Source organism: Scleropages formosus, chromosome 10 (assembly GCF_900964775.1).
Source record: "Scleropages formosus chromosome 10, fSclFor1.1, whole genome shotgun sequence".
Classification (NCBI taxonomy): Eukaryota; Metazoa; Chordata; class Actinopteri; order Osteoglossiformes; family Osteoglossidae; genus Scleropages; species Scleropages formosus.
This window is the reverse complement of record NC_041815.1, coordinates 20,307,021-20,333,673: the sequence shown is the minus strand read 5'-3', so window position 1 is coordinate 20,333,673 and position 26,653 is coordinate 20,307,021. Positions and strand designations below refer to the sequence as shown.

At 45.9% G+C, this 26,653-nt stretch overlaps 3 protein-coding genes across 4 annotated transcripts; all 3 read right to left on the bottom strand.

The window, feature by feature from the left end:
- Positions 1-892: 892 nt before the first annotated feature.
- On the bottom strand, positions 893-8,440 carry LOC108932168 (CLOCK-interacting pacemaker). Its single transcript, XM_029255357.1, has 4 exons — positions 8,104-8,440; positions 4,783-4,965; positions 4,016-4,224; positions 893-2,807 (listed from the first exon to the last, which is right to left on the bottom strand). The coding sequence occupies exons 2-4, from the start codon at positions 4,955-4,957 to the stop codon at positions 1,584-1,586; spliced, it is 1,608 nt and encodes a 535-aa protein (XP_029111190.1). The 5' UTR covers positions 4,958-4,965; positions 8,104-8,440; the 3' UTR covers positions 893-1,583.
- Positions 8,441-9,516: 1,076 nt separating this feature from the next.
- On the bottom strand, positions 9,517-14,222 carry ccnp (cyclin P). The gene is made up of 11 exons (XM_018740409.2): positions 14,042-14,222; positions 13,746-13,927; positions 13,385-13,442; positions 12,743-12,868; positions 11,994-12,069; positions 11,727-11,887; positions 11,496-11,594; positions 11,247-11,402; positions 10,993-11,151; positions 10,726-10,904; positions 9,517-10,289 (listed from the first exon to the last, which is right to left on the bottom strand). Exons 3-11 carry the CDS (start codon positions 13,433-13,435, stop codon positions 10,085-10,087), a joined length of 1,212 nt encoding a protein of 403 aa, XP_018595925.1. The 5' UTR covers positions 13,436-13,442; positions 13,746-13,927; positions 14,042-14,222; the 3' UTR covers positions 9,517-10,084.
- Positions 14,223-16,064: 1,842 nt separating this feature from the next.
- Positions 16,065-24,597, bottom strand: akt2 (v-akt murine thymoma viral oncogene homolog 2). 2 transcript variants are annotated; one of them, XM_018740429.2, is made up of 14 exons: positions 24,367-24,597; positions 20,703-20,823; positions 20,463-20,591; positions 20,221-20,332; positions 19,677-19,827; positions 18,966-19,097; positions 18,409-18,474; positions 17,963-18,031; positions 17,750-17,872; positions 17,510-17,638; positions 17,144-17,358; positions 16,835-16,922; positions 16,644-16,746; positions 16,065-16,515 (listed from the first exon to the last, which is right to left on the bottom strand). In XM_018740429.2, the coding sequence occupies exons 2-14, from the start codon at positions 20,746-20,748 to the stop codon at positions 16,436-16,438; spliced, it is 1,443 nt and encodes a 480-aa protein (XP_018595945.2). In that variant the 5' UTR covers positions 20,749-20,823; positions 24,367-24,597; the 3' UTR covers positions 16,065-16,435. The 2 variants fall into 2 exon arrangements, with proteins under 2 accessions (XP_018595945.2, XP_018595946.2); XM_018740430.2 differs by lacking the exon at positions 24,367-24,597 and adding an exon at positions 24,109-24,346.
- Positions 24,598-26,653: the final 2,056 nt, after the last annotated feature.

The following is a 26,653-nucleotide window of genomic DNA, read 5'->3' as shown; positions in this document are numbered from 1 at the left end:
CAGCAGTTAGCACGTACCCAGATCTATTCTACACACATCGTCACAGAAGTACTTCGATGAAAGCGGTAATGAAAATAAAATGGGCTTTAGATCCGATGTATTTCTTTCAAGGGAACGAATCGCACTGCATTTGGGTGAAACGGGACAGTCCATAGTGTTACAACCACAACACACAATCAATTTGAAAATAAACATATAAATGCTAACATATGTTAAGTCTCCCCTATGAGTGTTACAAGGTAACTAAAATGTGCTGTAATGAAATGCAGCCATTTCTGGCGCATGGTACGAAATAAAACGGAACTGCCTTGCACGCGACAAAGGCTTCAACCGAGCTTCACCCACACAAAGCGCTATAAAGAATAACGCAGCATAGTGCACCTTGGTGACCGACACCCAAGGGGGGTCTGTTCAGTCACCCGAAGCTTCAGCCGAGCGAGTTGCTGCCATAGGTTGAGCCTCAACCCGCTGGGTTGCTTACCTTGAAGTTAAGCACTTCACCTTCACTTCGGTCTCATAAGCGGCCTGTGCTTGGTGATGCAGAGCTGTGGAGCCCTGACAACCTGCCTACCGACCTGCCTAAAACCACAACCACTGGTGACGTCACATTGCAGTTAGATCTCTGGTTCCTAGTTCTGCTTAAGGTGCGAACAATAAGCACCGCAGGACAAAACGGCGTGAGACACAAGCTCTGCCCCCGAGATCCGTTTCTGGGCCACCTCCTGGATCGTGCGCATCGTCCCACCTTGTTCCGGAGCGATCGCACAAACAAGGTACCTCAACACGCTTTGCGAATTTTGGAAAAGGTGACACTGAAAAAGCCTTGGAACCCTCTCTGTGTTAAGAGGCCATTAGAGCACAGGAAGCCAAAAACTGTATTATTTATTGTATTATTTATTTGGTAAACTGATGCTTTTCCCCAAAGCAACTTATATTATGAGTATAAGTAGCTTTGTCCACCGGGATTTAGACAGCTGAGAATTTAGTTTTTACTGTTATGAATTTAGACTAAGACGACTACCTTTCTCAATTTTACTCAAGGTGGAATTTGAACCCTGGTCTTTTCAATTGCAAGGTGACAACTCTAAAAACTGTGTTACCACCTGCTTCCATTATGAGTTTGCTTCTCTACAATCCAGTCATGTGACTTCACAGCTAGAACCTATTGATCTACAGCTGGTAAAAGTAGGGAAATTTACATCAGGGCGAAAATCCGATCAACGGTACCAGACGAACGGCTAGCACTTACAATCGGCGTACTCCAATAACCATCAGGAAGGAAGGTAATAACCAGAGCTAACTCAATCTAACAGGATAAACTTCCATCTGTAAGACAGGGCAGCAGCACGGTACTCCATGATTCTGAAGACTCGAGGATAACGGCGCACATCCTTTTCCGTGGATCCTTCTAAAGCAGCTACAAATCGACACAGAACGTAATCTTTTCATATTACTGCAGTGCGAAACCATGAGAGAAAACAAAGATGTGCACAGTTAGGTGCGGGCCACTCATTCAGAACTTCCAGAGGCCTACTGCTTACCTCTGGCAGATAGCAAACCACTAATCCGACCCTGAGAGGTCATTACTGCAGGCCACTATGGGTGGAGCTATCTGGGGGCATCGCAGCATCCAGCGGAGACTTGGAACTCGCCATATGGTCAGTGGACAGAGAGACAATGGAAGGATGTGAAGGGCTGCCCTGTACCTCCCCACTGTAGTCTGCAGGATCGGGAGTGGAGGCAAGCAGAGGAGAGGGTGGATATGCCTCCTCATTGTGATTTTTATGGATGACGGTCACAACAGCGTCATTCTTCCTATCAACACCCTTCTCTTCTACTGGGGCAGGACAGGCCTGGTCTGTCTCAGAACTGCTGCAACCGATGCCCAGCTGGCTGAGGTCTGGATACCGGCCAGATACCAGCATAGCCTGATATAGCTTCTCGCAGGCAGTGGTGGCATCGGGCCCCCCCTGGGCAGCCTGGCACAGCAGCTGGGCGTGTTGCTGTAGCTGGGTGATGTCGCGCTCTGTGGCGGCACTCTGACGCAGGAGCTCCTGAGTGCGCATGGTGATGTCCAGCAGCCCTGACTGGCTCAGGATCTCCATCGTGTTGAGAAAGCGGCGCTGGCGGGCTGTGCTCTGCTTGCAGGAGGGCCTGGGTGTAGGACGAGGCGGGGCTTCCGGGGACGGAGGAGAAACGGAGGAGAGCGTGGTCTCCGAACTGGAGACAGAGGGAGAACTTAACGGATAGGAGCGAGAAGAGCCGCGGGGAGGCTGCTGACTGCGGCGGGGGCAGGGCTGCGAGAGGGGAGGCTGTTTCTGGGTGTGGGACGAGGAAGTAGAATCAGCACCCCCTAGAGAGCGCGAGTGGCAGTGGGAAGTGGAATGGTTACGGGGCTTGCTCTCCTGCTGGGAGTGCTGGGGCTGTTTGACGAGCTGCAATGTAGAGGACACCGCTTCCCTCCTCTCCTCCGTGCACATCCTCTTGCTCAGGCTGTGGCTCTCGCTACCGCTCCCCTTTGCGCCCCCTTTGTCCTGCTCAGGTGTCTTCTTGCTCGGATGAGGGGCAATGCGGGGGTAGGAGTTGAGAATAGGAAGGTAGGATCCCTTGTTCTTATTGCTGCCGCCGCCTGCCTTGGCGGCCGGGGGCTTGACGATGTGCAAGGGGGCGGGGGCGGGGGCGGGGGCGGGGATCCCCGGCTGCTGGATGAAGACGAGCTGGGTGGGGGTCTGTGCGCCAAGCCCCCTCCCTCCCCATGCCAGCTGGCTGTGCAGGAGCTGTTCGGGCCCCGGTGGCACGGTGAGAGGCTGGGGCGAGAGGGAAAAAGAAAGAGACAGAGAGGAAAAGGAAAAAAGGACAGGGTGGGTAAAAGAAACATACGTAGGGACAAAGGAAAAACGAAGGCAAAAAGCCAAGCATTCCGAGTTTGAAGCGGAGCCGGGAAGAAGGACAAAAAAAAAAAAAAAAAAAAAAACAAGATAATGAAGAGAAACGGAGACAGGATAGGAGAAGAGGAGCAAAGACAGACGACACACCTCACTCTTACATAAACACGTTACATAAAGATCTTCACTGTTAATTCCTTGTTTCATACAACTCTACACAATTAAAAAGATGCTTCATTTCCAGTACGCTTCCTTCAAAATGCAATGTTTGCTAATGCTTATTTTTACATCTTTGCTATATACGGTATACAAAAAAAAAAAAAAAAATTGGTAGGAGGTTATAAGGATTCATCTGTCCTGAGTTTTATGCATCTTCTTAAGTGATGAAGATCGATGCATCAAGTGGAAAGTAACAAAGGAGGTTTACTTAAGAGTCACGTGTCTGCAGCCATGTCTCCTAATGATGTAATGCACAAATTGTATTTTTGCCGAGATGTACGTCGCTTTGGACAAAAGCGTCTGCTGAATGAATAAATGTAAATATAAACGTATTCCTTGACGCATAATTGCCGTTTCACCGTATGGCAATTAATTACTTTTTTGGTCAGCGTTACTGTACCTAGGAAAACGCTGCCTGCGCGGTGACTTATTTCTAGAGTTTAATATTGTAGTACACTTCAAAATATAAATAGAATGCCAATGTTACGTTATTAGTTAGCTGCTGGGTGCCTGCTAGGAAAGTAATGCCTGGCTGAAACAGAAACGTTGTGAAAAACAGCCCGACAAGGTAGTCGAATCCATGTCATACAGAGCTGACGGCACTGCCAAGTTAGCAGACGCGCGAATCGATATCTGACAAATGACCCCTGCCCATTCCTGCCGTTTACCGAAGCTCATCAAAATCACCAGCCCTGCTTGGGAAATCGCAGTCTATCGATGGGCGACACGGCAAACAGCAGCGGGTGAAATCTGACGGCAGTTCTCGTCAGGTGTAAAACTCTCGTAGGTTTCATTACACCTTTGATAAAGCACCGCTTTTCCAGTTCAACTCAACCTTCTGCCAACATTTTCCCTGTTCTGTTACTAAACCTGATCCAGACTGCATCCTGCACCCCTGCCCTCCCTCTTACCTGCTTGAGCAGCACGTTCTTGAGGATGTAGATAGGAGTCAGCTCCCTGAACTCTGCTGCAGCAGAAACGGGAGCGTTGCTGCTGTGTCGGGCAGCAGCTTGGCCGCCAACTTCCCCGACTCGACCCGGACTCCATGCTCCTCCCCAGTGTTTCCTCGCCCCGCTGCGCTGGTCCTCCACATCAGTCTGGAGTGAGTCTGACCCCGTGTCTAGGACGCAGGAAAAAAAAAATGAGAAGGTCGAAACCGGGACTTGTACAGCGCACACAACCTCCTTCAGAGGTCTGAAAAGTATGACTCCCTAAATGGGAGCAAAGTGGCCAGCTGGTAGCACAGTAGTTAGAGCCACTGCCTTTGGACCCAAAGGTTGGAGATTCAAATCCCACCTCCAGCTGTAGTCCAGTTGAGCGAAGTACTTACACTAAATTGCGCCAGCAAAATTACGCACGCAGCTGTATAAATGAGTAAACAGTTGTAGGGAGCTTAACACTAAGTTGCTTTGGGGAGAGAAAAAAAAAAAAAAAAAAAAAGTGTCACGTAAATGACAGCTGGTGTAGGAGACTAAGGTATGGGATGCTAGAGACCAGATGAAGCACAAAACGTGAATTGCTCTACATCGTTTTATTTAGCGAACGCTTTTCTCCAAGATGACATACAACTCAGAGAAAATGAAAGAAACCACCAGTCCTGGATTCTCTCACAAGATCACTTTTGCGTCACCCGACACCTCATAAATACACTTTAAGTCTGCTGTCCGTATTTTCTTACCAGAATACCCAGAGTCCTTTTCCGAACTGCAGCACGAACCCTGCCTGCTGGATCCGTCATCCCCGCTTGCTCTGTCTCGCGATGCAAGTAGAGTGGCGCTGTTACTCTTGTCCTTGGCATTCTTGCTGGCACCACGGGGTGCACGTTCTCCTAGACACACCTGCTCCTTAGGCATCTTGGTCCCTGGAAAGGAACATATTAAAACTTCTGCTATCTCCATCAGGGTCATTTATAAACACAGACCTTTCAGTAATAAAAACACTGCCAATTTACCATGGTAACCTCATGGATTTTGCCTTTATCACCCATGATCCAACAGAGTCTTTTTCTTTGCTTGTATTATATACTTCAAACATTATTCACAGTAAAGACATAAAAAGGGTAGAATTACTTCACTGCAGCAAAAAGTGACATTTTCAAAGTTGGAAAGGTGACTACAGCAATTAGGTAGGGTATTGTGTCTACTGAATCACTCTGTTCAACTTCACAGGCACTTTTAACCAACAAACCAAACCTGAGATTAATTTTGCACATTCTACAACGGTGGATATTTTGTCAGGTTCATCACAGAGTGTATTTTGAGCTTAGGTACAAGACCAACAAGTGAGACGAGTCAGACAAAAGACATCCCTGATTCTTCTGGCACTCAATACCATCTTTCAGGCTAGGACCCAACTACACCCTGGGGAAGTCGAGGGGCCAGCAGTGAAGGCAAAATGTTTAACCTGCACGCTTTGGAAAAGGGGGCATGGTGGCGCAGCGGGTTTGGCCGGGTCCTGCTCTCTGGCAGGTTTGGGGTTCGAGTCCCACTTGGGGTGCCTTGTGATGGACTGGCATCCCGTCCTGGGTGTGTCCCCTCCCCCTCCAGCCTTACACCCTGTGCTGCCGGGTCAGGCTCCGGCTCGCCGTGACCCCACTCGGGACAAGCGGTTTCAGTCAATCTGCGTGTGCACGTGCGCTTTGGAGAAGAATGGCAAAAACAAGCTATATACAAAACGTGGGTGAGTACCGTAACGAGAAACAACTTTTTGTAGACTGCTGAGCTGAGATAAGCAATGGATGCCACATCTTCCCTCTGCATAGAATAAATTATTTTGTCAGCATCGATGTAAATGTTCCAAGAGTGAACGTTAATATTGACAGCAAAAAAAAAAAAAAAAAGAACACCCCCCCATTTCTCTATTCCTGTCCTCTCTTGCACGGAGGATCCCCCTCCAGTGCTCCTGTCTCGTCCCCATTCCCTCACCCACCCTCTCCTCTGCCAGCAAAGTCTCCATCTGACTCCTCCTCCATCCCACCCCCCCCCCACCCTCGCTGGGGCTCAATGTGTGTGTGGGAGCGTGACGTACACCGCTCTGTACTCTGCCTGCACACTCTGTGCCATGTGCATTCATACGATGGCAGCGCCACGCTCATTCATGTACCGCCACACACACAATCCCCGCCTTTCACTCTTTCTCTGAGACACACAAAACACACAGCACCTTAACCGTATTTGGCATTTCACTATCTTACCTACATTATCACACTGGCAGGGATAATTTTATAGACTGGTATATATTTTTCCCCCAGCTTTGGACACCTGATAGGATGATGACCTCACTGGACAGAAAAGGCTCCGCACCCGCACGCCCTTCAGAAAATGTTAATGACTCTGAAGAGCCACTGCTGGAGGGAGAACCTGGCTGCTTATAAACGGACTGCGGTGGCCACAGGATGATCATCATCATGCGCTGCGATTCAGAACCGTGTCTCCAGAAAAAACGTGAGCTCGCAGACCTGAAATGAACATACGGAACGGGAAAGGAGAAGAAACGTGGAGCAAACGGAGGAGAACATGCGAAGACAGCCCCCCTCCCTCCCCCCTTTTCAAACCATAGTAAATAACCCGTGCGAAGGGTCACAATGCAGCTCATCTGAGGACACACAACTGTCACCTGCCTTGTCACTTGGACAATTTGCCGTAACATTTCAATTTCCCTGCCCGTCTCTGAACATCATAGGTGTCGACGCGGCACATTATTATAGTAGAATAATTTCTAGCACCTGTGAAACAAACTCTCGCGTCTTCAGCTCCATCAAAGTGTCGTACAACCCAGCGCAAACCGAACGCTTCCATAAATAAGCCAGAGCATTTACATTCACATACATTTACTTTCATTCATTTAGCGACTTTACATACATTGTAACAATTTGATTTACCCAACAAAAATTATTTCATGCACAATTTGTGCTCATCATTCAGCTAGTTTACAAATACAAGCCATACTGGTTGGTCACTTTTGAAAGGTAACAACTCCCCCCTCCCCAGTCCGGCAGAATCAATGGCTATAGCAGTTCGCGCTCGCGCTCCCCCCCCACCCCGTCCGTATCACTTCTTCTCTCAGGTACAAAGTTCAATCGCCAAACATAAGCTGCGCCGTGGTGAAAATTAATCACCTGAAGACATACGCAAAGATAAACTTTCTGCAGCACGGTAGAGAACAGAGCCTTCCGTTCGTATAAATAAAGTGATCATCATGGGTTAGGTGAAAGATGACGGGGGGGGGGGGGCGGTTAAGAACGACGATCGCGTGCGATGATCGGAGGGAGACACAAGAGAACAAGGCAGGCAGCGAGGAGGGAGCGCAGCCTCCCTGCTCTTTCATCAGCGACAAGCTGGGATCCGCACGAGTCTAATAATAGAGCCCTGTAGTCACCCTTAACCCCTTAACCCTACCCCCCCCCCCCCTCAGGTCTCCTTACACTCCAGCCTTGCCCACGTCTTCGTGGGCGAAAAGGAAAACCCTCAAGGTGAAATCCTGACGTTTGATGCAGCTCCGTGAAGAGGCGGTTAAGGTGCCGCGTGTCGCCAGGTGTGACCGGCTCCTGGCTCGGGATGCTGCTGGTGTCACTGTACGGGGGGCAGCGCCGGGGCCTAGAGCAGGACGGACGGGAGCCGTGGGGCATCGCTACCGCCCTCCTCCCTCCCTGTTATGTAATACTTACTTGGCACAGGGAGCGCAGGCCGCCTGATCTAACGCTCTTCCTCTTCTTACACCCGTAAACACACACACACGTATATAAACACACACATTATTTGTGTCCAGATTTATATCGCTGTGAACCGTGACTCCCCACTTTTTCCACATTACGTCCCCACAACTGTTAACTCCAAGAACTGTCCTGGCCCTGTGAGTGAGTGAGAGAGAGAGAAGTATCGTGACAAGTGGAGCGCAGTCCTGTGACGGGATAATAACACTAGTCTAGACTAGATCGGACTCTTCCCAAGGTGTGTGGCACTGAAACCTCGGAGCTATCATCATTCATTGTGGCTCTTACCTTCTCAAAACCTTCTCCTTGCAAAATCCAGCAATATTCTTATTCTTCAGTCTCGCCACACTACTACTAGCGACCAGCACGACATAGCCCGTGGTAGCGAGCTAGCTGCCTCTTCCTCCGGCCCGGGTTTCTTAAGCCGTATCATCTCTGGATCCTCACCGCATCGCCGTTTCCACCGAGCATCACCATACCTGAAGCGGGAAACTGCTGCGCCTACAAGTTCACACTTTGCTCAGCGTCCCCCAACTCTTGCCCAGGGACCCCACCTGCGCTCGAACCCTCCCCCCTCTCATAACTGACAGTCTCTTTCCCCGTTCGTTATTCGGATTGTAGCTAAATCACGCCCCACGATGTAGTGACGTCACACAGAACCCATCGTATCGACCAATCATTATAGGAAATCGGATGCATGGGCGGGACGTTTGGAGACCAGTATGTCCACGTGAGAGGGTCATAGCGAAAGGGACCGTCCACAAAACGTATCGCCATTTTGGTGAGGGGTCAAACGATTTGTATGCACTTAACCAGATCGTAGTAGCCTTTAGGTGGGAGTAGTTCGTACTTTTGAATGTTAAACCGTGACCAGACCAAACAGATATAATGCTTAAGCGGCCAGTAACAACACATCCAATTATGAAGCCGCGCGTGTTACATTAAGACACCTCCTTGCACCGTCCACTTCGTCTGCGCCGAGTTGCCCGAAAACAATGTGATATTATGAACAGTATTAAGAGAGGATTTCAGCATTTTCCAAAGCTTTATACGCGGCCGTGTTAGTTCTTCCCAAAACTGACTTCCCACCGCAGCAGATATGAAAGAGCATTAATGAGCAACTGCGGTTCGCTAACAGACTTCTAACGCCAGCCTTGCGAAGGATAGGTGTTAACTATGCTCGAAGTCGGAGGGAGCAATACCCGTCGCGCAAGCAGCCTGTGGCTCCCGCTTCTCACGCGCGCGACAAGCCTGTCATTCAAACCGTTCCGTCAGCTGTTGGGCTTCACGTGGCTGCGCCGAAACACGCTAACGTCTGCGTGCGCCCTTCCACCAATGAGCTTCGCGGGTGTGCCGCGACATGTGAGTGGAGCGAGGCGGAGGCGGCGCCCGTCCGCGAGGCGCACATGTCCCGAGCAGTGAGCGGACGCCTGAGAGCAGCCCCCAGAGCGCGTGGACAGCCGCCACCTTCGGAATAAAGCACTTTTTTTGGGGGGGGGGGGGTTAAACTGTCATTGGTTTAAAGCAAAATAGACCATTTATTTCGGCGCCCCCCCCTCCCCCCCATACAACGTGTAAAGTTAAGATCACATCACAAATTGTTGGAATGTTCCACGTATACAAACACATAACGCTAATCTAAAGATGCAGATGTATCTTGAGGTGGCCGTGAAAGTAAAAGAGCTAGCAACCGGGTCTTGCAAAAAAAGTTCAATTTTAATGTTTTGCAGACGACAATTTTTTTTTTTAAATTCCAACATTTAAAAAAATCACTTACAAAAATCTAAGATTTTTTTTTTTTGTTAGAAGTGTGGAACACTTAAAACCAAGTGTCAAAGTGCTTGCGTACAGTAACACTCCTCTAGCATTTGCAGGGCAGCAGATGAACCATAGTCGCTCAACTTCACCCCTTGATTTTAGGTCAAGGCATTCAGAAAACAGAACACACCCCGGCTTCTCTCGCTGCGGAGCTTGACGGAGTCATTTTCTGTCCAGAATATAAGAAGTTAACAGGAAAATACCAGTGGTCATCTTTGCAAGCAGCTGGTTTGCTCACAAAAGAAGTGCAATATCCAAAAAAAAAAAAAAAAAAAAAAATTTGTGTAACCTAGCAATGGACATTCCATGGCAAGCGCTGAAAATTCAGCCTCTGTCAGGCTTGTACCATTAGGTCGAGGAGAGTCCCACTACACCGCGGTGACAGGAGACGTTTCCTTGACTCGGACGCAGGCTCAAGTCTCTCTCCGTACAACCGGGCTTCTCCTCCCCGTCACATCGCACCCTCCCGCATTTGCGCTCGGGTCGGGGGACAGTGCAACCCCAGCAGGTGAGGGGCACTACGCAGGGCAGGGTGGCTGCTGACATGCAGCGTCTCAGCAGTGGAGAACTTGATCAGGGAAGCGCGGGTATCCTGCCCTTCCGCCCTCGCTGCTGCCACTGCAAGGATCTGCATTATCCTCTGCCGAGTGGGCTCGCTAGAAAAGAATTTGTTTCGGGGGGTTACTTCGAACACAGAACACAAAGAGCCTTCAGAATAAAACTTAATATTTAGTTCAGTAGCTACAACAGCTACTCAAGTCAGTCTTGGCATGCACTGGTTTCAATGGGGAGATTCAGTAGCACCACACTGGCACTGCCCTGCTGCGTAGGAATATAATTACCCAGGGTACAGGGGCCATTGCATAACTGCTTCTTAAAAAGGTTAGCGTTAGTCAGACCTGCAGATGCTACATTGATAGTGTGATACAGAGAGGATCATGAATGCTCTACCAGGCTAACTGCGCTAGAAGAGGATCATGCTGTAGCGTGAAGGTCTCCAAGCAGTTTGGAGACATGGCTGATTTCAAATGGTAAAATAAGCAGTACTTTACAGCACCAGCCTTGCAGTCCCAAGTATGAGGTGCAGCTCACCTGCAGACATTGAGACTGGAAGCAATGCACCAGGCTGTCTCACCCTCAGGAGTGGGAGGCTCCTGCAGTACTCTACGCGCTAGGCAGAGAGCAGCACTTGCCAACTCCGCTGGCTGGAAAACCACACATTGGCTTTCCAACAATGAAAGCTCCAGTAGGTATCGAGCCATCCAGACCACCTGGAAGAGCGACAGGTGATTTTTTTTTTCCCCCCCTGCTCCAGAGACATCCAAACTAGCAGGAAGACAAAAGGAGCAGGTCTCAAACCTTGTCACTGCAGCGGGCAATGCTGGCTGAAATCAACAGGAAGTGCAGGGGTGGACAATGCGAGAGGTCAAACTTGAGCTCACAAAGAACTCGGCGTTCCATGCGAAGAAGCTGCTTTTTGCTATAGCCATTCTCCATTAGGTAGCAAAGCTCAGAGACCTACAAAAACCCACACAGCATAGAACAAATGTTATGATCACTGAGGAAGTTATGAAATGGAGAGTTTTTAAAAAGGAAAGAGGGTGTCCTGGTACCTCTGGCAGTAAGCACTCTTCCTTCTTTCCTGCCAAAAAGAGACAAACCACACCCAGTAGCTGCAAGTTGGAGATGGACACTTTGATCTGGCGTAATGCCCGGTTCAGCAAATGGACAGCAAGGTAGAGAGTCTCCTCTGAGAAATGAAATACCTCCTTGGAAGGCAAGGGTACAGGGTTCATTCCATGAATTGCAAATCTCAGACAGCAAAGAGACAAGTTAGACCAGTTGTGAAGAGCGACACTCACATGAACCTGGATGAGCCAATCCACCAGAATTGCACGCGTACTGTCAGTGAAGGGTCGTGGGAGCTCAGCACTAGGGAAGGTGTATTGTGACTGGTTGCGCTGGTAGAGGTGGAGGAGCTCATTGAAACCAGCAGTGGCAATGTACAGAAGCACCAACATTTACCAGAAGATGCTTTCTGAAGTACCTTTCGCTACGTTACTACTTATGGCTTTCCTGTACTAGGATATTACCATCATGTCTGAAAAGATGTCCCATGCGTATGTCTTATCATAGATGAGGCCCAGCTTTTCCATGGTAACCTCCATCTCATGATGCAGCAGGCTCGGCACCAGCACTTGTAGACTATGCAGTCCACGCAGACACAGAAGCAAAGCCACCTCCTCACGCCCACCTGCGCACACGGAGACACAAATGCACAGGGATTACAGTCGTAAAAGATCAGTCAGAACCAGGTCACCGTGACACTGATAGGACAACATATTCAGCCATACACAGACCTGTTGGCACAGCTCCTTGCTGCTCTGCATAGTCCATAATGATCCCATCCTCTGCAGACACAGGAAGCCTTCTGGCCTGAAGCAGAAAGCACCACCACTATAAATCAGTCCAACTTGCAAAGGGAAGCCACAAGTGATTTCCAACAGCAAAATAATCTTAATTCCTCCAGATGGGGTAACATACTGTTTTTGTGCATGTCTTTTCAGGAGCAGCAGGTAGTGTCATCATTGGAATCAGGGGTGTAACTAGGAACACTGCCCCCCCCCCCCCATATTAATGAATTACCACTGGAATTTTTTGTGGGCCATCTCCAGGTACAGGCTCCTAGAACCATCACCACCATTAACCCCACCTTGAAATCATCACCCTGAAATCTGAAGGCTCCGAGTTCAAGTGCAGCTCCTGCCACAGAGCCTTTGAGCACAATACCCTGCTGATCTACTGATACAGTAAGACAACCCTGCTGTATAAATGGGCAGATCATTGTTAACCTGCTTGACTGACACCAAGTCAACGGGATAAAAGCATCAGGAAAGTAAAGCAGTATTCATAACAAAACACTTAAGAAGCTAATCATGAAAATAAAAGCATTTCATATGAACCACACAATATTACTTGGAAATAGTGCTGACAGCACAGGAGTGGCCAGTTTGTAAACTAAAGCAACGTGTCTGAGGGCGCAAACAAGAGACACAGCCGAGGCTACACGGGGGGGTGGGGGGTGTCTCTCTAACCGTGGCGTTCTCACCCATCTGCGCTCCGGCTCCGCCTTGCAGTGCCCCCCCCTGGTCTCGTCGCTGTCGGCGGGCGGCCGGCGCTCCTTCGGGATGCAGGCATTAGCCCAGGTGCGCAGCGGAGCGCGCTTCTCCTCCGCCTGCGCGGGACACGCGACACGCTGAGTGGACGGACGGGCTCACGTGCGCAGGTACACAGCACAGCACAGCAGCATCAAGGCCCGAGCGACACTTGGAGTAAGAGCCGTACAGCTTTCAAAGCGAGTTTATTAAAGTTTTAGGCTGATTTCAGCCCTCACACGTATGGTTACTAGAAATAAATATTTTCAGATTTAGTTTTATAGTATTTTTCCATTTAGTCAGGGCTCAGGTGAATCGGACATTTCTTTTCGGGAATCGGTGCCTTTTTTTTTTTTTTTAAAGCTGCTTTACAAAAGGTGAATAAAATCGTTCAGAAACTAGTTTATTCTGATTTTTTTTTTCCTAAACAAATTCGTGCGATTAAGCCGTGAATTGACTTTATTGGCCCACGGAAAGGCACTGAGCAGCAGGCGTTCCGTTTCGGGTAATTGCGGGTCACAAACTAACTAAGCATCAAGTGGCGTTTTAAGCGTCATCTTCATTTTTCTACCAAGTCCATCGGACCTTCTGCTCACCTTCTTGTGTAGGTCCGCGGGCCTGGAGTCGCAGAAGCTCATTTGGGCCATGACGACTCTGCAGGGAGGAGAGAAGTTCCGATCACAACCCTCCACTTGCGCACAAACTAAAAAAAAAAAAAGAAAAAAGAAAGAACAAAAAAAAAAAATCCAACTCTTCCTTTGTTTCCATGGCAGCTAATAAACTCCTCTGATTACTTAATTGGTAGCTGGAAAAAAGTACCTCTAAAGGGGTCAACAGAGAGCTCACGTCATTGAAACTTGTTAGTGGTGTGCGTGCAAAACAGGATAGTATGACGAACACACTACACGCTGGAGAAATGTTTTATCATTATAATTATTATTATTATGCCGTACGTACCAGGGTGAATAATGATGCGCCTGAGCAAACGAGTGAAATGAGCGGGACTTCTTGGACAGTTGTAATAATCTGCATATTTTCGCTATTATACCACTGTCCAGGGGAAAACAGACCTATCACCACGTTAGCTTCAAAAGCTCATTCTTCTCCTCCAGTCCAAACGCCCTTTTCTCATTCTCCCACTATGTAAAAATGGTAAACAAAATAAAAACTCTTTAATAACCCTACCAGACAAGTATTGTATTCAATTTGAAGGTGGGTCACTTTTAATTAAAAAAAAAAAAAGTTTCCCTTACAGTCTTATTTTACTATAATCCAGCGGTATGTTTTGGAGTTCTTCCGAGGTTCTGCTCACAATGAAAAAAGCACGGTGACGCAGCGGGTAAATTTTGAATCCTAACACAGCTGGGCTGCGCATTCGGATATAGGTTCAAATCCCACTCGGTTCGCGTGGGTTTCCTCCCCCTGTCATTTACATTTATTCATTTAGCTGACGCTTTTCTCCAAAGCGACTTACAGTGTTAAGGTTACAATTATTTACCCATTTATACAGCTGGGTATTTTTTTTTTTTTTTACTAGAGCAATTCAGGGTAAGTACCTTGCTCAAGGGTACTACAGCTGGAGGTGAGGCTCGAACCTGCAACCTTTGGGTCCAAAGGCACTACGCTACCAGCTGTTAAAAGAGCTGTGTTTGAAGTGGTGCCTCCAGATCACCTGTATTTGTGTGCGTGTGTGTGAGATCCTGATCGCACCCCTGAGTCACACCAATTGCTGAATACGTGTAGCGCATCGAGCATAGTAAGTCACCTTGGATAAAGGTGTCAGCTGAATACTGGTCAATAATCATTGCACGTCGCTTTGGAGAGAAGGGTCTGCCAAATAAATCACTGAAATAACTAAATAGAACTGGGGCTCCGGACTTATGGTTAAAATGCACATGGGTGAATCTTGCGCCTCCCAGTGGACACTAAAATACAGAACGTTAATCGTTAACTTTTATTCAGCTACGCAAACTTACTCCAAGAGAACTTGAGTTTATACATCATGTTCTTACAATGATGCACCTGTTTACACAACAGGACATTTTCACTGTATCAGGTCGTAGCAAGTACCTTGATCAAGGCTCACATGATTCAAACCAGGGACCATCAGCTTAGAAGGTTATAGTCATAACCACTATTCTGCCTCCTGAAAATGTTGCACAAATTTCACACCGTTTTGAAACAGGTCTTTGGGGTTTGATTTCATGTGAATGGCATTGGAACGAAAGAAATGCATTTTCGAGAAGATTCTAGTGGGTGAATTTGTGAGTTTGTGTACCTTTTTAAAAAGAAAAAAGAAAAAAAAAAAATTGTAGGAAGGTGATCAGGATTCCTCTACTCAGTTTTATGCACCTGCTTGTGCGATGAACATTGTTTCTTTCCACTTTATGCACCAAACTCTCTCCTCATGTAATGCACAAATTGTATTTTCTCTGAGCTGTATGTCACTTTGGAGAAAAGCATCTGCTAAATGAATTAAATTTAAATGTGAATTTGTGCATTATAAAAATAGAATAGAAGTTTTGGTAATAAATTAGCCAAAAAAAAAGGTTTGCCATACATTTTTAATCGGCCAAGAGCTGTTACAGTATTTATAAGTGCCCGTTTCAAATGAGACTTTAGAAAACAGTGATTTCTAAGCAAGTACCAACCTTGTCACAAAGATACAGGTTCGCTTGCTTGACTCAATATTCATCGACAAGCAAAACATTGAATACTGATTTTCCCCCAAAAAAAACTTTTTACATGCATATTTCAAACTGCTCAAAATCCTGAAGATACAGTTGCCAAATTCTAACAAACATTCTTATTCAGAAGTGTAACACCTACCCTAATAACACGTGAAGTTAACTTCTGCCAAGTAAAAACTGAGGTCATCTTTTTTCCACCCCCCCCCTTCCCACTTCCTTCTCAGACTATGTAAAACAAGTTTGGGGGGACATATCAGTCCTGAAATTAATTATGCTAGAGGGTATTCTCATTACAACAGCTCTATTCATGGCATTTATTCCCTTTAAAGCTCAAACTTTCCATGTACTGCTTTCCCCCTTCCCTCATGCACTCCTTTACAAAATCTCTCTCACACGCACACACGCAGAAGAGAAATGGCCACGCTGATTCTCAGGACATTTGCCTCTCCATATCATCTGAAGAATATTTCAATACGAATAGTAACAGCTATTTCCAGAAAGAGCACTTGATCATTTAAAAAAAAAAAAAACCAAAAAAAAAAACCTGAAATATGGCTTTTAAAACCTTAATCAGAATGGGGAAAAATGTTTCCCCCCCCTGCATTTTTTGGTGAGTTCTTTAAAAAAAAAAAAAAAAAAAGAAATGCTTCAAGGTGGGATTTTGCAGCTGCATTCTCTGGGAGTATTGGCTGGTGCATGCTGGCTCACCCACTGCCACTGACTGGCATTGGCCATGTGCTGTTGGCGAGGTGATGCGCCGTTGCTATGTAGCGTTGGGCCTGGAGCGGACTGGCTCTCCACTCGCTACTGTCCACGGCTTCTGAGGCGCTGTGCGTTAACCGCTTCTTTCCCATTTATTTAGAGTCACTGCTGGTGAGAGTCGATGCATGTGGGAGATGGGGGTAGTTATGTTTCTGGCTCCCCCACCTTGCGTGTGCGTGCGTGTGAGAGAGAATGTCACTCCCGTATGCTGGCGGAATAGGAGAACTGGGGAAAGTGGGTGCGCTGGTCTGATTCTTCACAGTCCAGGTTGCCATCTGTAATAAAACAGACAATATGGAGGGTGTGTCAACATATGCAACAATTAAGAGCGATTCCCCAAGCCCTTGTTACTTGCACTGCTTTCCAACAAGCCATGACTCCATACAAACAACCTCACACTTACATTTATCTGGGGGTGTAACTGTGATGCTTTGTGCTGTGAACTCGTCGTCAAAGTAACGTGTGTCTGTTTCAGACGTCACATGGGGCTTGAAGGGCGGGATCAGCTGAAGAAATAAAGAACAGGTGACAACACTGAACCACTAAACCCGGTCTCATTTTTTTTCCCCCCACCCATACGATTTAATTTCTCACCTTCTTCTGCAGGACATCTTGCCAGTTGATGGATATGAAGAACTTGTGTCTCATCACTTCCTTAGCATCATCAGGGCTGCCTCCAAGCCTATCAAATAACATAAGAGTCACTATGACTAAGGTCACACTTGGTTACAATCCTAACGCTGAAAGAAATGTGCTTCACTATATGCAAAGGACATGAGAAGGAATCTCCCAATGAATGGACCAACACACTTCAACATCAATTCAAATTTTATTTATACTCAAAGCTACAGTACATCAGTTTCTTTTCTGGGAGATAATGCTTCACGCCCTATCTATGCCCACCTCTGCTTTGGGTCCTTCTTGAGCAGGCCAGCCAGCAGCGCTTGGGCTTCAGGGGACAGGTTACGTGGGAAGCGGATGTCTTCCATTAGGATCTGCTCAAATAGGCGCTCGTGATCTTGGTTGTAGAAGGGCAGCCGGCCACACATCATCTCATACATAACCACACCTAGCCCCCACCAGTCCACAGCCCGTCCGTAATCATTGTCCTCCAGTACCTGGGGAGGGGGGAGAAGCAGGTGTAACAGGGAAAGATAAAACTAATGACCATTACATTGCTTACTTGCTACGTTACTCACAGCATCTGTGTATAGGTGATGACAGGTATATCACATGGAGTGTGTTAAAAAAAAAAAAAAAAAAACTTACCTCTGGGGCCAAGTATTCTGGAGTTCCACAGAAGGTTTTCATGGTGGCCTCATCTGTGATGCCCTCTTTACAAAGGCCAAAGTCTGTGATTTTTATGTGGCCGTCCTTGTCAAGCATGAGATTCTCCAACTGAAGTGCAGGAGAGATAAGAGAATTCAGGGAAGTGGGGTTAAAAACAGCACTCAAAACAAGAGGGAAGGCAAATCAAAAGCCTTGTTTACCCAGATACACAAAACTCACTTTGAGGTCCCTGTAGACGACATTCCGTGAGTGTAGGTACTCAAGTGCCGATACGATCTCTGCACCATAAAAACGTGCTCGGTCCTCTGTGAACACCCGCTCTCGTGACAGGTGGAAGAATAGCTGAAGAGAAATTCACTTTTGTTATGTTTTAAAGGTTCACTTTTGGTCTGTGTGCGCGTGTGTCAGAGAAACTGAACCAGAGAGACTCACCTCTCCTCCGTTGGCATACTCCATCACGAAACAAAGTCGGTCATGAGTTTGAAAAGCATACTTAAGTGTCTAAGTGGGAGACAAAACATGCCGCGATGTCAGTCAGTTTCAACAGTATAAAGACAACTCACTTAATATTCACTTGACTGTGACACTGATCCTGGTAAAACAAGATCGACATATTAACTGACAGTTAACTGCTGCACAGTATTTCATTGTCCAATTCTCATATGTCTGTTACCCCGTACCCCTGTAAATGCTTATAAAATGTGCAAACTTCACATTATGATACTTTGAACAAAGGTATTAAAAAATAGGTACTGGCAGGATAAAAAAAAAAAAATAGCTGAAGTCCATCTGAAATACATGCTTGTAAGTGGGATGATCACATGAAAAAGAACATTCAAAAAGGTCCAAATTGTGGTCCACTTAGTGAGGATACTTACTGTTAGGAAAGGGTGCCTTGTGTTTTGAAGAACTCTGCTCTCAGTCACTGTGTGCGCTACCTCATCCTGAGGACACAAATGGTATTTTTACTTTCAACTCTCCTCACAGAAACAAGTTTAAAAAAAAAATCCCAAAAGAAACACTTCCTTTAAGATACACACACCAAAGATGCAACGAAAGTGAGCAACTACAAGTCTTTCCCTGCTTCATAGAATGCAGACAAAACCTAAAGGACAGAAGATGATGTTTTTCTATTGGTTCAGAAAGGAACCAACCAAAGGATATTGTCAAAAATGTAAAAATAGTTTTTATGTTCTCCCTTTGCTTGTGAGGGTTTCCTCCACTTTCCTCCCACAGTCCAAAGACATGCTGTTCAGGTTCACCCATACTGTGAGTGACACTGATGTATGGATGAGTGACGCATTGTAAGTACTGTACATAGCAATGTCAGTCACCTTGGTGATTAAGGTGTGGCCTGATGACAATGCAGTGTTCACTGGAAGTCGCTTTAGAGAAATGTCTGCTAAATTAAGCAACGTAAAGGTAAATACACAACCTTTGCAATGATGACATCTTTGCGCAAAATCTTCATGGCGTAGTACATCCCTGTTGCCTTCTCTCTAACCAGGATCACCTTGCCAAAAGTGCCCTTTCCAAGCAGCTTAAGGTAGTCAAAGTCACACATTGTCTACAATGCAAGAAAAGACCACAAGGATCATCATCCTAACATCTCAATATGACTAGTAAGAACTAATGGGGGGGGGAATCATCATGCAGGACAGATTCAAACTGCTGCAGCATTGGCTATTTAACCAAGACATAAATTTAAGATAAATTTTCCAATCTGACTGCTGTATTAAGGTAGTTTTGGTACCTTCTCAGGGGAACTGCAGCAGGGTCTCTGCTGGATCAAAAACAGGCTACCTTCCAACTACAAGTCTGCTCTCCTTAACCACTATGCTGCCTCTGAAAAGGCAGCAATAATTAACAGCATGTCTTTTTTATGCCATGCATAAAAGCACTGCTCTGCTGAAACCTTATTTAATACATTCCACATCTATATTACATATTCTTAAACACTTTTGCACTATCTCCATTTTATTATTTGTTTATTATTAGACTGAACATATAATTGCACTTGATATAGGTATATGTTGTCCTCTATATATGTTCTCTATGTTCACACTGTGGTCCAGGAGAAACACCATTTCACTCCTATGTATCTCCTAGAAATATTGTGGGAATGACAAAATTGACTTTGACTTACCACTTTGGGTCGGGACTTAGATATGGACACCTCCATCTCTTCCATCCCACTGGGGTCACTGGGAGAGCCAAACTTGATTTCCATGGGCTCATCTACCTCCTGTGTCTTCAGGCTGTTGGCCACTGCTTGGATGGCCTGCATCCATTCTTCCCTGTGCCAGAAAGAGAGAAAATGGGGAGGATGTGACAACACTGACTGCTGGAGAGGTGCTGTATATGTTCTGCAGACACATAAAACTTTGTAATTTATTTTCGTTTGGGAAAACAGCCATCAAACTCCTCCTTACATGAGCCTGTATAACCTCTATGACAACTGTGACTCCACTCTTGTAAAATGGTTTGGTGGGTTGCAGCATGTGTGAATGACAGCAACGAGCCATGACTCAGTACTGCTGTCCAATCAATCGGCTCCCCACAGGATGCACTTTACGGCACAGAATGGAAACCTCCAAGACCTTGCCTTGAATGGGCTCTTGTCCATTGTTCCATCACTTCCTCCCCATGTTTTCCACTTGGCCTGCCCTCAACCTGCATGACCACCTCACCTTTCCTCACTCCTGTCCACGTGAAAGGTGCGTTCAATGACTGTGGTCCACTGCAGGCAGCGGATGACAAAAGTGTTGGGGCGAGGCCGCTCAGTTTTCATCAGCTGGCATTCTGTAATGAGCCAGGGAGTTTTTCAAACAACTGGCAAGAAATTACCGCAAATGGGGAAGGGTACAAGAAAGCTGCCAAGATTTTCCCCACTACATCCTACCTGTCACATCTATAACACAGAGCGACTTACCTGCCACCGAAAAGTTGTTGAGGGGGGGTTGAATGAGGTCAGATGTCTCCGGTTTCTCTTTGTAGCCAATGAAGGAGCCATCACTCTTCAGAATGAAGTATCGAGGCCTCCATGTCTTAATGTACTCACCTGAAAATGGACACACCCACGTACGGCATTCAACCATGTTATTATAGAACATGTTGGCATCCCGAGTTTTAAGAAAACTATAGACATTATAACAAAGAAAATTTTACTCACCTCTCTTGTGGAGCCAGCCCTCTCTCACAACACTGACTTCATTCATGCTGGGGCAGGGATGTTACAAGGTCAGGGAATTGTCACAACAGGGGCAGCAGGTAAGTGTAATGATTGATGACAGCTGAAGAGAGAAGACAAAGGGAGGAATACATACATTAATAAGTTAAACAACATGATTTAAGTCTGCACACTATCACAAGGCAATGGATACATGCAACATATTAAGTGACAAAATGAAACAGGCTGGGGCAGATGTTATCCCAACTGGACAAAACCACACAAGAAAGAGACTGTACGTGGTAACATTACTGGTTGCTAAGGGTTACTGTTCTTTGGGGACACAAGAATCACAGTAGTTTTCAATGAGACAGCGCAGCACCTGTTCGGGATGCTGCCTTCTCAACTCCATCGGATGAATCCGACTGCAACAACACCACCCCCGAGGGGTCTACACCGATTAAAACCTCTATTCAGCCAATGAACGCTGGCTCGCACAAAACCATCAAAATTCATTCCAGAGCCATTCATTCTTTGTACGTCAACGATCTGGTTTTCCTGCCAACGTTCATACACATTTACAAATTCTGCTAATCCGTAAAATATAATACAGGAACCTGCATCACTGATGCAAAAAAGGGACAGGATTCCTTTGAAGCATTCTTCTGAACTTAAATGTTCTGTCAATTTCAGATCCCTTCACTGACGTTCTCCAATGCTTAATTTGAAAACAAAGGTATTTTACACAGAGAAGGCGAGTAGATTTTGTAATTGTGAAAAAACATGCTTAAGTTACCACCTTTTACATCCTACTGCTACTGTAAAAGTCTTAGCTTAATGTGACACAGTAGGGAAGGGGCTCCTGTAATGTGCACTGGCGTAAATAGCAGTATTAGACTGACCGCACTTTCGTAAGTGCATGTCTCCATTTGTTTCTCTGTTGGTGAAGTGCACTTAGAAGTTGCATGCCACTCCGGACAAAAGAAATTAATTAATAAATGCAGCATAAATTTCAGCAACCCAGACAGCTGAGCAGGGAGGGACTCCCTAGCACTGGCAGCGGCAGCAACAAGAAGAGTAACTCAAAGGGAGGCACGGAAAGCGAGTGGGAAGAAAGCCTCTTCCGCCAGAGAACCAGGATACCTCATGCACATGCCTGGGTCAATAGGAACACAAAATGTGTTGAGTCCACTTGCTTTATGACACTGTGTAAAGCCCTGTAAAGAACCAAGACCAGGGTGCTGGTGCTCACCTGCAGCTTCTACATCTTCTTTCACCCTGCAAACCACACAAAATTCACGAATACCAAATATAAGCATCATAAGAAGTTTGAATAGCTCACCTTTTCGCTGTAAATTACTTAATAGCACATAAAAGCTTCATGGACTGCATTACACACTTTAGTAAACCTTCAGTATTGGAGAGGTGAAAAGAAAAACCCTTTCTATCAAACTGAAATCCACTCAAGGCGGCATTTGCCGTTTGCAATTGCCATGTGTTGGCAAATTAGCTGAAACTTTTCCACTTCATTCAGATTGGTATGTTAGCCCATATTTTAGGAAGAAATAAATACTTAGAAATTGAGTAGTATTTAGAAATAAGTTAAAGATCCTAAGTCAAGCAATTTAATATTTTTGCATTTTCAGGACAAAAAGGAAATGCATAAATACATTTTTACCCAAACATTACAGATACTGAAACTGTTGAGCACATTCAACTTAACTTGATTTCATACAATCGAGAAAGCTCCAGTCGAGAATAATCGTGAGCTCAATTCAAGCGTTTTATCCACTACCATTTTAGTGATGCTTTGAAGCTTTGTCAACCACCTGTCAACCTCGAGAATGCAACATGCTGTTCAATCCCTGATGCTACTGAGCCAAGGCCTTGCGCTCCTGCTTCCACAAATCGCCGTCCGGTGAGTCTGCTCGTGGAACTTGAGGAGTAATTCAAGGACCAACTCTGAATCTAACCACAGCTATGAAAAAACAAGTAGCAGCAGAGCTCACAAGACCAAGTGAGGTGAGAAAAGATAAGCATAGTGTATGTTAAACTGCAAAGGGAAGTGATTGATTGCTCTCCCCACTAAAATGCACCGCTCATGAGAGAGAAGACTGGAAAAAAACTACAGATACAATGTCTCCTTCAGCAGAATCACCTTTCACATCTGCCCAACATATCTGTGGAGGCTTCTGTGTTTTGCTTCCCTCTTGCCCTGTGTGTTGGTTGGAAACTCTGCACAGCTACAGCTATGCAAAGGATCCACCACAAAACTCTGCTTCAGTATCTCATCTCCTTGGCAACCAAAGTGCAAGATAACAACAACAAGCATCTTACTAGGGTATATTTATTTAGTAGACACCTTTGTTCAAGGCATCTTGCCATATTGGCCAAGTTTATATTACCAATTATAACTTCCCAGAATTCTTACTGTAGCAATTCAGAGTAGTTACCTTGTTCAACGGTATTTCTGCAGGAGTGCGATTCAAACTGGCAGCAGCCTGCAAAACATTTCACACTACGCCACCTGCTGACCAGAAATTCGGGACAGGGCAAGTGCTACACCAAGGCATGAACCACAACTTCTACGTGAGTCTGGACAAGCTAAATGTGCAATAATGGTAATATTTACTGCTGGGGTCATGGGGGGCGGGGGCTCACAGGTCCGCTGCTCAGTTGGGGAACCGAAGCCAACAGACGTGTCTTGCCATTATGACTGCAAATCACGGCATAAAAGCTAATATTTAATATCATGTATTAAAACTCTGTGCGCATTATTGGAGATGCAAATATTTAACTTTACACTCGAAAAATATCACCAAAAATAGCGACGACGACAAAACTGCTGATGATAAACTACAATATGATAAATGAATGATGACGAAACCTGTCATAAGGGGATCATTTTTACAGGAAGGACGAAGGACGGTCCAGCGCACCGAGCTGCTGCTGCGAACGGCGCCGCTCTACCGGCTCTGCAGGCGGGGGCCAAGCGACGGTGTGACACCGACTGGGGCTCCGTACGTACGGCCTGGCCTGGCCTGGCTGGCTCCGAATTTCACTTTATTATTATTTAAAAAAACTACTAAATTAAACAAAAAACTTAAAAAAAAAAAATTCACACTATGTCAGTTAAAAATGGGCCGGGAGGCTGCTGGAGGGAGGTGGAGCACAACAACACGCAGCTGAGTGAGTTAACTTAACCTGCCTCACCGTGTCGTGTGTATCGTCTCCGCGCGCTCACACGGCGGTCAGTTCGGTTCCATATTAACCGCAGCTGTATTAATAATGAGTGTGTGGAGTGAGGAGAGAGAGCAGGGGCCGGGAGCGCTTCGGCCGCTCCGAAAAAGAGCCCAACACACAGTTCCCCCTCCTCCTCTTCCCCCCCCGGGTCAATGCCCCCTCTCACCTGCCCCGGGTCTCGAGCCCCCACGCTGCAGCTCGTGTCGCTGTCTCAGCTTGTCTTCCCCCGCGCCTCACAGACACGATACACTGACTGACTCAGACAACGATACGGACGGGACGCGCCGCTGCGGCTGCCCTAGTCTTTTCCCCCCGCAGCTCCGCCGCCGGCGTGTCCGCACTCCGTCCCGGTTCCAAAAAAAGAACAAAATTGAAAATACTGCGCCTAGCTGTGGCCTCCACTTTATTTGTGATTCACACTTACTGTTCGGTTCTCTCCCGACGCGTCACATTCACCATCGCGCCTCCATCTTTTCCTGCCCGCTTTGTTTACTGCTTTCTTTCGCCCTTTCTCTTTCGATCCCTTCTGTTTGACCCTATAACACCAGACTCCAGCAGGGCCTGTCCGCTCCGCATGAACACAAACAGGAAATGACGTGAATGCGTGCGCGCACGCACGCGTGCTCGCTCGCACTGCGCTTCTCTTGTGTTCAAACTGACGGTGAACGAGCGCAGGAAAGCGCGACCTGACGTGTCTTACAGCAAGGGTTACAGCGCCGGTATTAACGCCCTCGTCTCCTGCCGTCATCGGCGCTTGATTTCCGGTCTCCATCGATGCAGTAAACGTCACACAGGGTCTTCCGAGGACAAATTCCGAGCGGCATAACGCGGTAGATGCAGCGAGCGCAGTCAGTGCTGCAGGTTTGTCGGAAAAGCAGATCAGTACGTTTTAATGCCAAATGATACCTCACAGTCAATAACTGATTAACTGATATGATTTTCCTCACTTTGGTGTCCTTTACATGCTGCAGATGTTTGAATAGTATGCCTAAACCCCCGATAAATATTAAATCCCAAAAGATCCACCAAGACAAGATTCATATATCGGTAACTAATCTACAAAATGAAAATGTAACGAAGTGCACGTTTTTCTCCGTGTGGATATAGTTACAATGTTTGTCCGCAAGGTGTGAATAACGCGCCCCCTGTGAAGAAGCTATTAAGCTGAATTACTGTTATTGAATAACTTATTCTGTAGCGTACAATGCGACACTGCGCGTGTCCGCTTCGAAACGTTACGACTCATCATGGGAACATAAATACGAACACTTGTTGTAAAGATGAAATCATCATAAAACAGAGGGATTCCTGTAGTATGAAATCTTGTAAGTGCCCCCAGTAAGAAAATTTTACTTACACATTCTTTCTAATACACTTCTAGATATGTATTACATTTAATTGTATTTTTTTTTTTTCTTTTCACAATATGGCAAGGACAAATTCCCAGAAGGTTTCTTGCTCAGATTCTAAGACTAAATAATAAATTAGGATAAAACTAATAACAGAATGGGACTCGCTTTCAGCAAGTCACATGCGGGAGACTCGTCCTTAGTGACACAAGAGAGTGAAACACTTGTCACTAATGTGGCTGTCATGGCACCATACATTAAACTATTTCTTGTGACAAATTAACAGCAATGAAAAAAATCTACTTGTTAAAGATAATTTTAATTTCTGAATATCTGAAATTTCTGACAAATCTTACCAGACTGTCCTTCATTAAATCATTAGTAGTCTCCTCAGTAGGCCACTGCCCTCTGCCACCTTGTTTGCAACCTCTTTGTTGTTCAATGACATAAAACTCTCTTGACAATGTAGACAAGTAGGAATGTTTCAGAGTGCTCCTGGTTGCAAGATCCTTATTCTATTTTTACAGAGCAATATGTAGGAAACTAGGAAAAGTACTAGTACACTAATCCAAATATATTAAAACAGATACAAAAAAAAAAAAAAACATCTTGTTTCAAAATACCAGGTGCAATTCTTTTTTGAAGATGTGAAATGAGGGCTTAATGTATTACTACAAATCATTCCCATGAAGCTGCAGTCATTCTATAACACTTTCATTCTTTAGCATTACATTTTTATAGTATAGCAATGATCTGCATCCCACACCTTTGTTGTATTGTGCAGCATCATGTCTGAATTAATGGGCTGACTGTGGAAAACTGGACTTAAAGGGTCCTTTTAGGTTTGGGATCAGTGCCACAGAGTTTATTTCAACTCAAAGTAACTTCTACTTTGTATTTAGCAGGTGCTTCTCTCCCAAGCATACAGTACATTACACAAGTAGTGTGTAGAATTGATAGGGAGTTTTAAAAAATGTATCTCTAAATACTTGTATGTTTTTTGGTGCCAAGGGACAATATGGAAGTGGTTTACCAATCGCCTTCTTCATCTTTGGATTGAAAACATGGGGAAAACATTCAAACCCCCTACAACTTCAGTAAGACCCAGACCTACAGTAAGAGTAAGCAATTGGGAGCTGTGAGGCATTGGTGTCATCTGCTGTGCTACTGTGGCACAATTTATTAGAATAGCAGCACGTGTTTTTTTCCCCCGCAACAATAATCTAATATACAGGCAGTCCCCGGATTACGAACGAGTTCCGTTCCTCAGTCTGTCTTTAAATCGGATTGTGACAAAAGTTGGAACAGTTAGGTACGGTGGGTATCTAACATCAGTTTGTCAAATGCTTGTGTTAGTATATA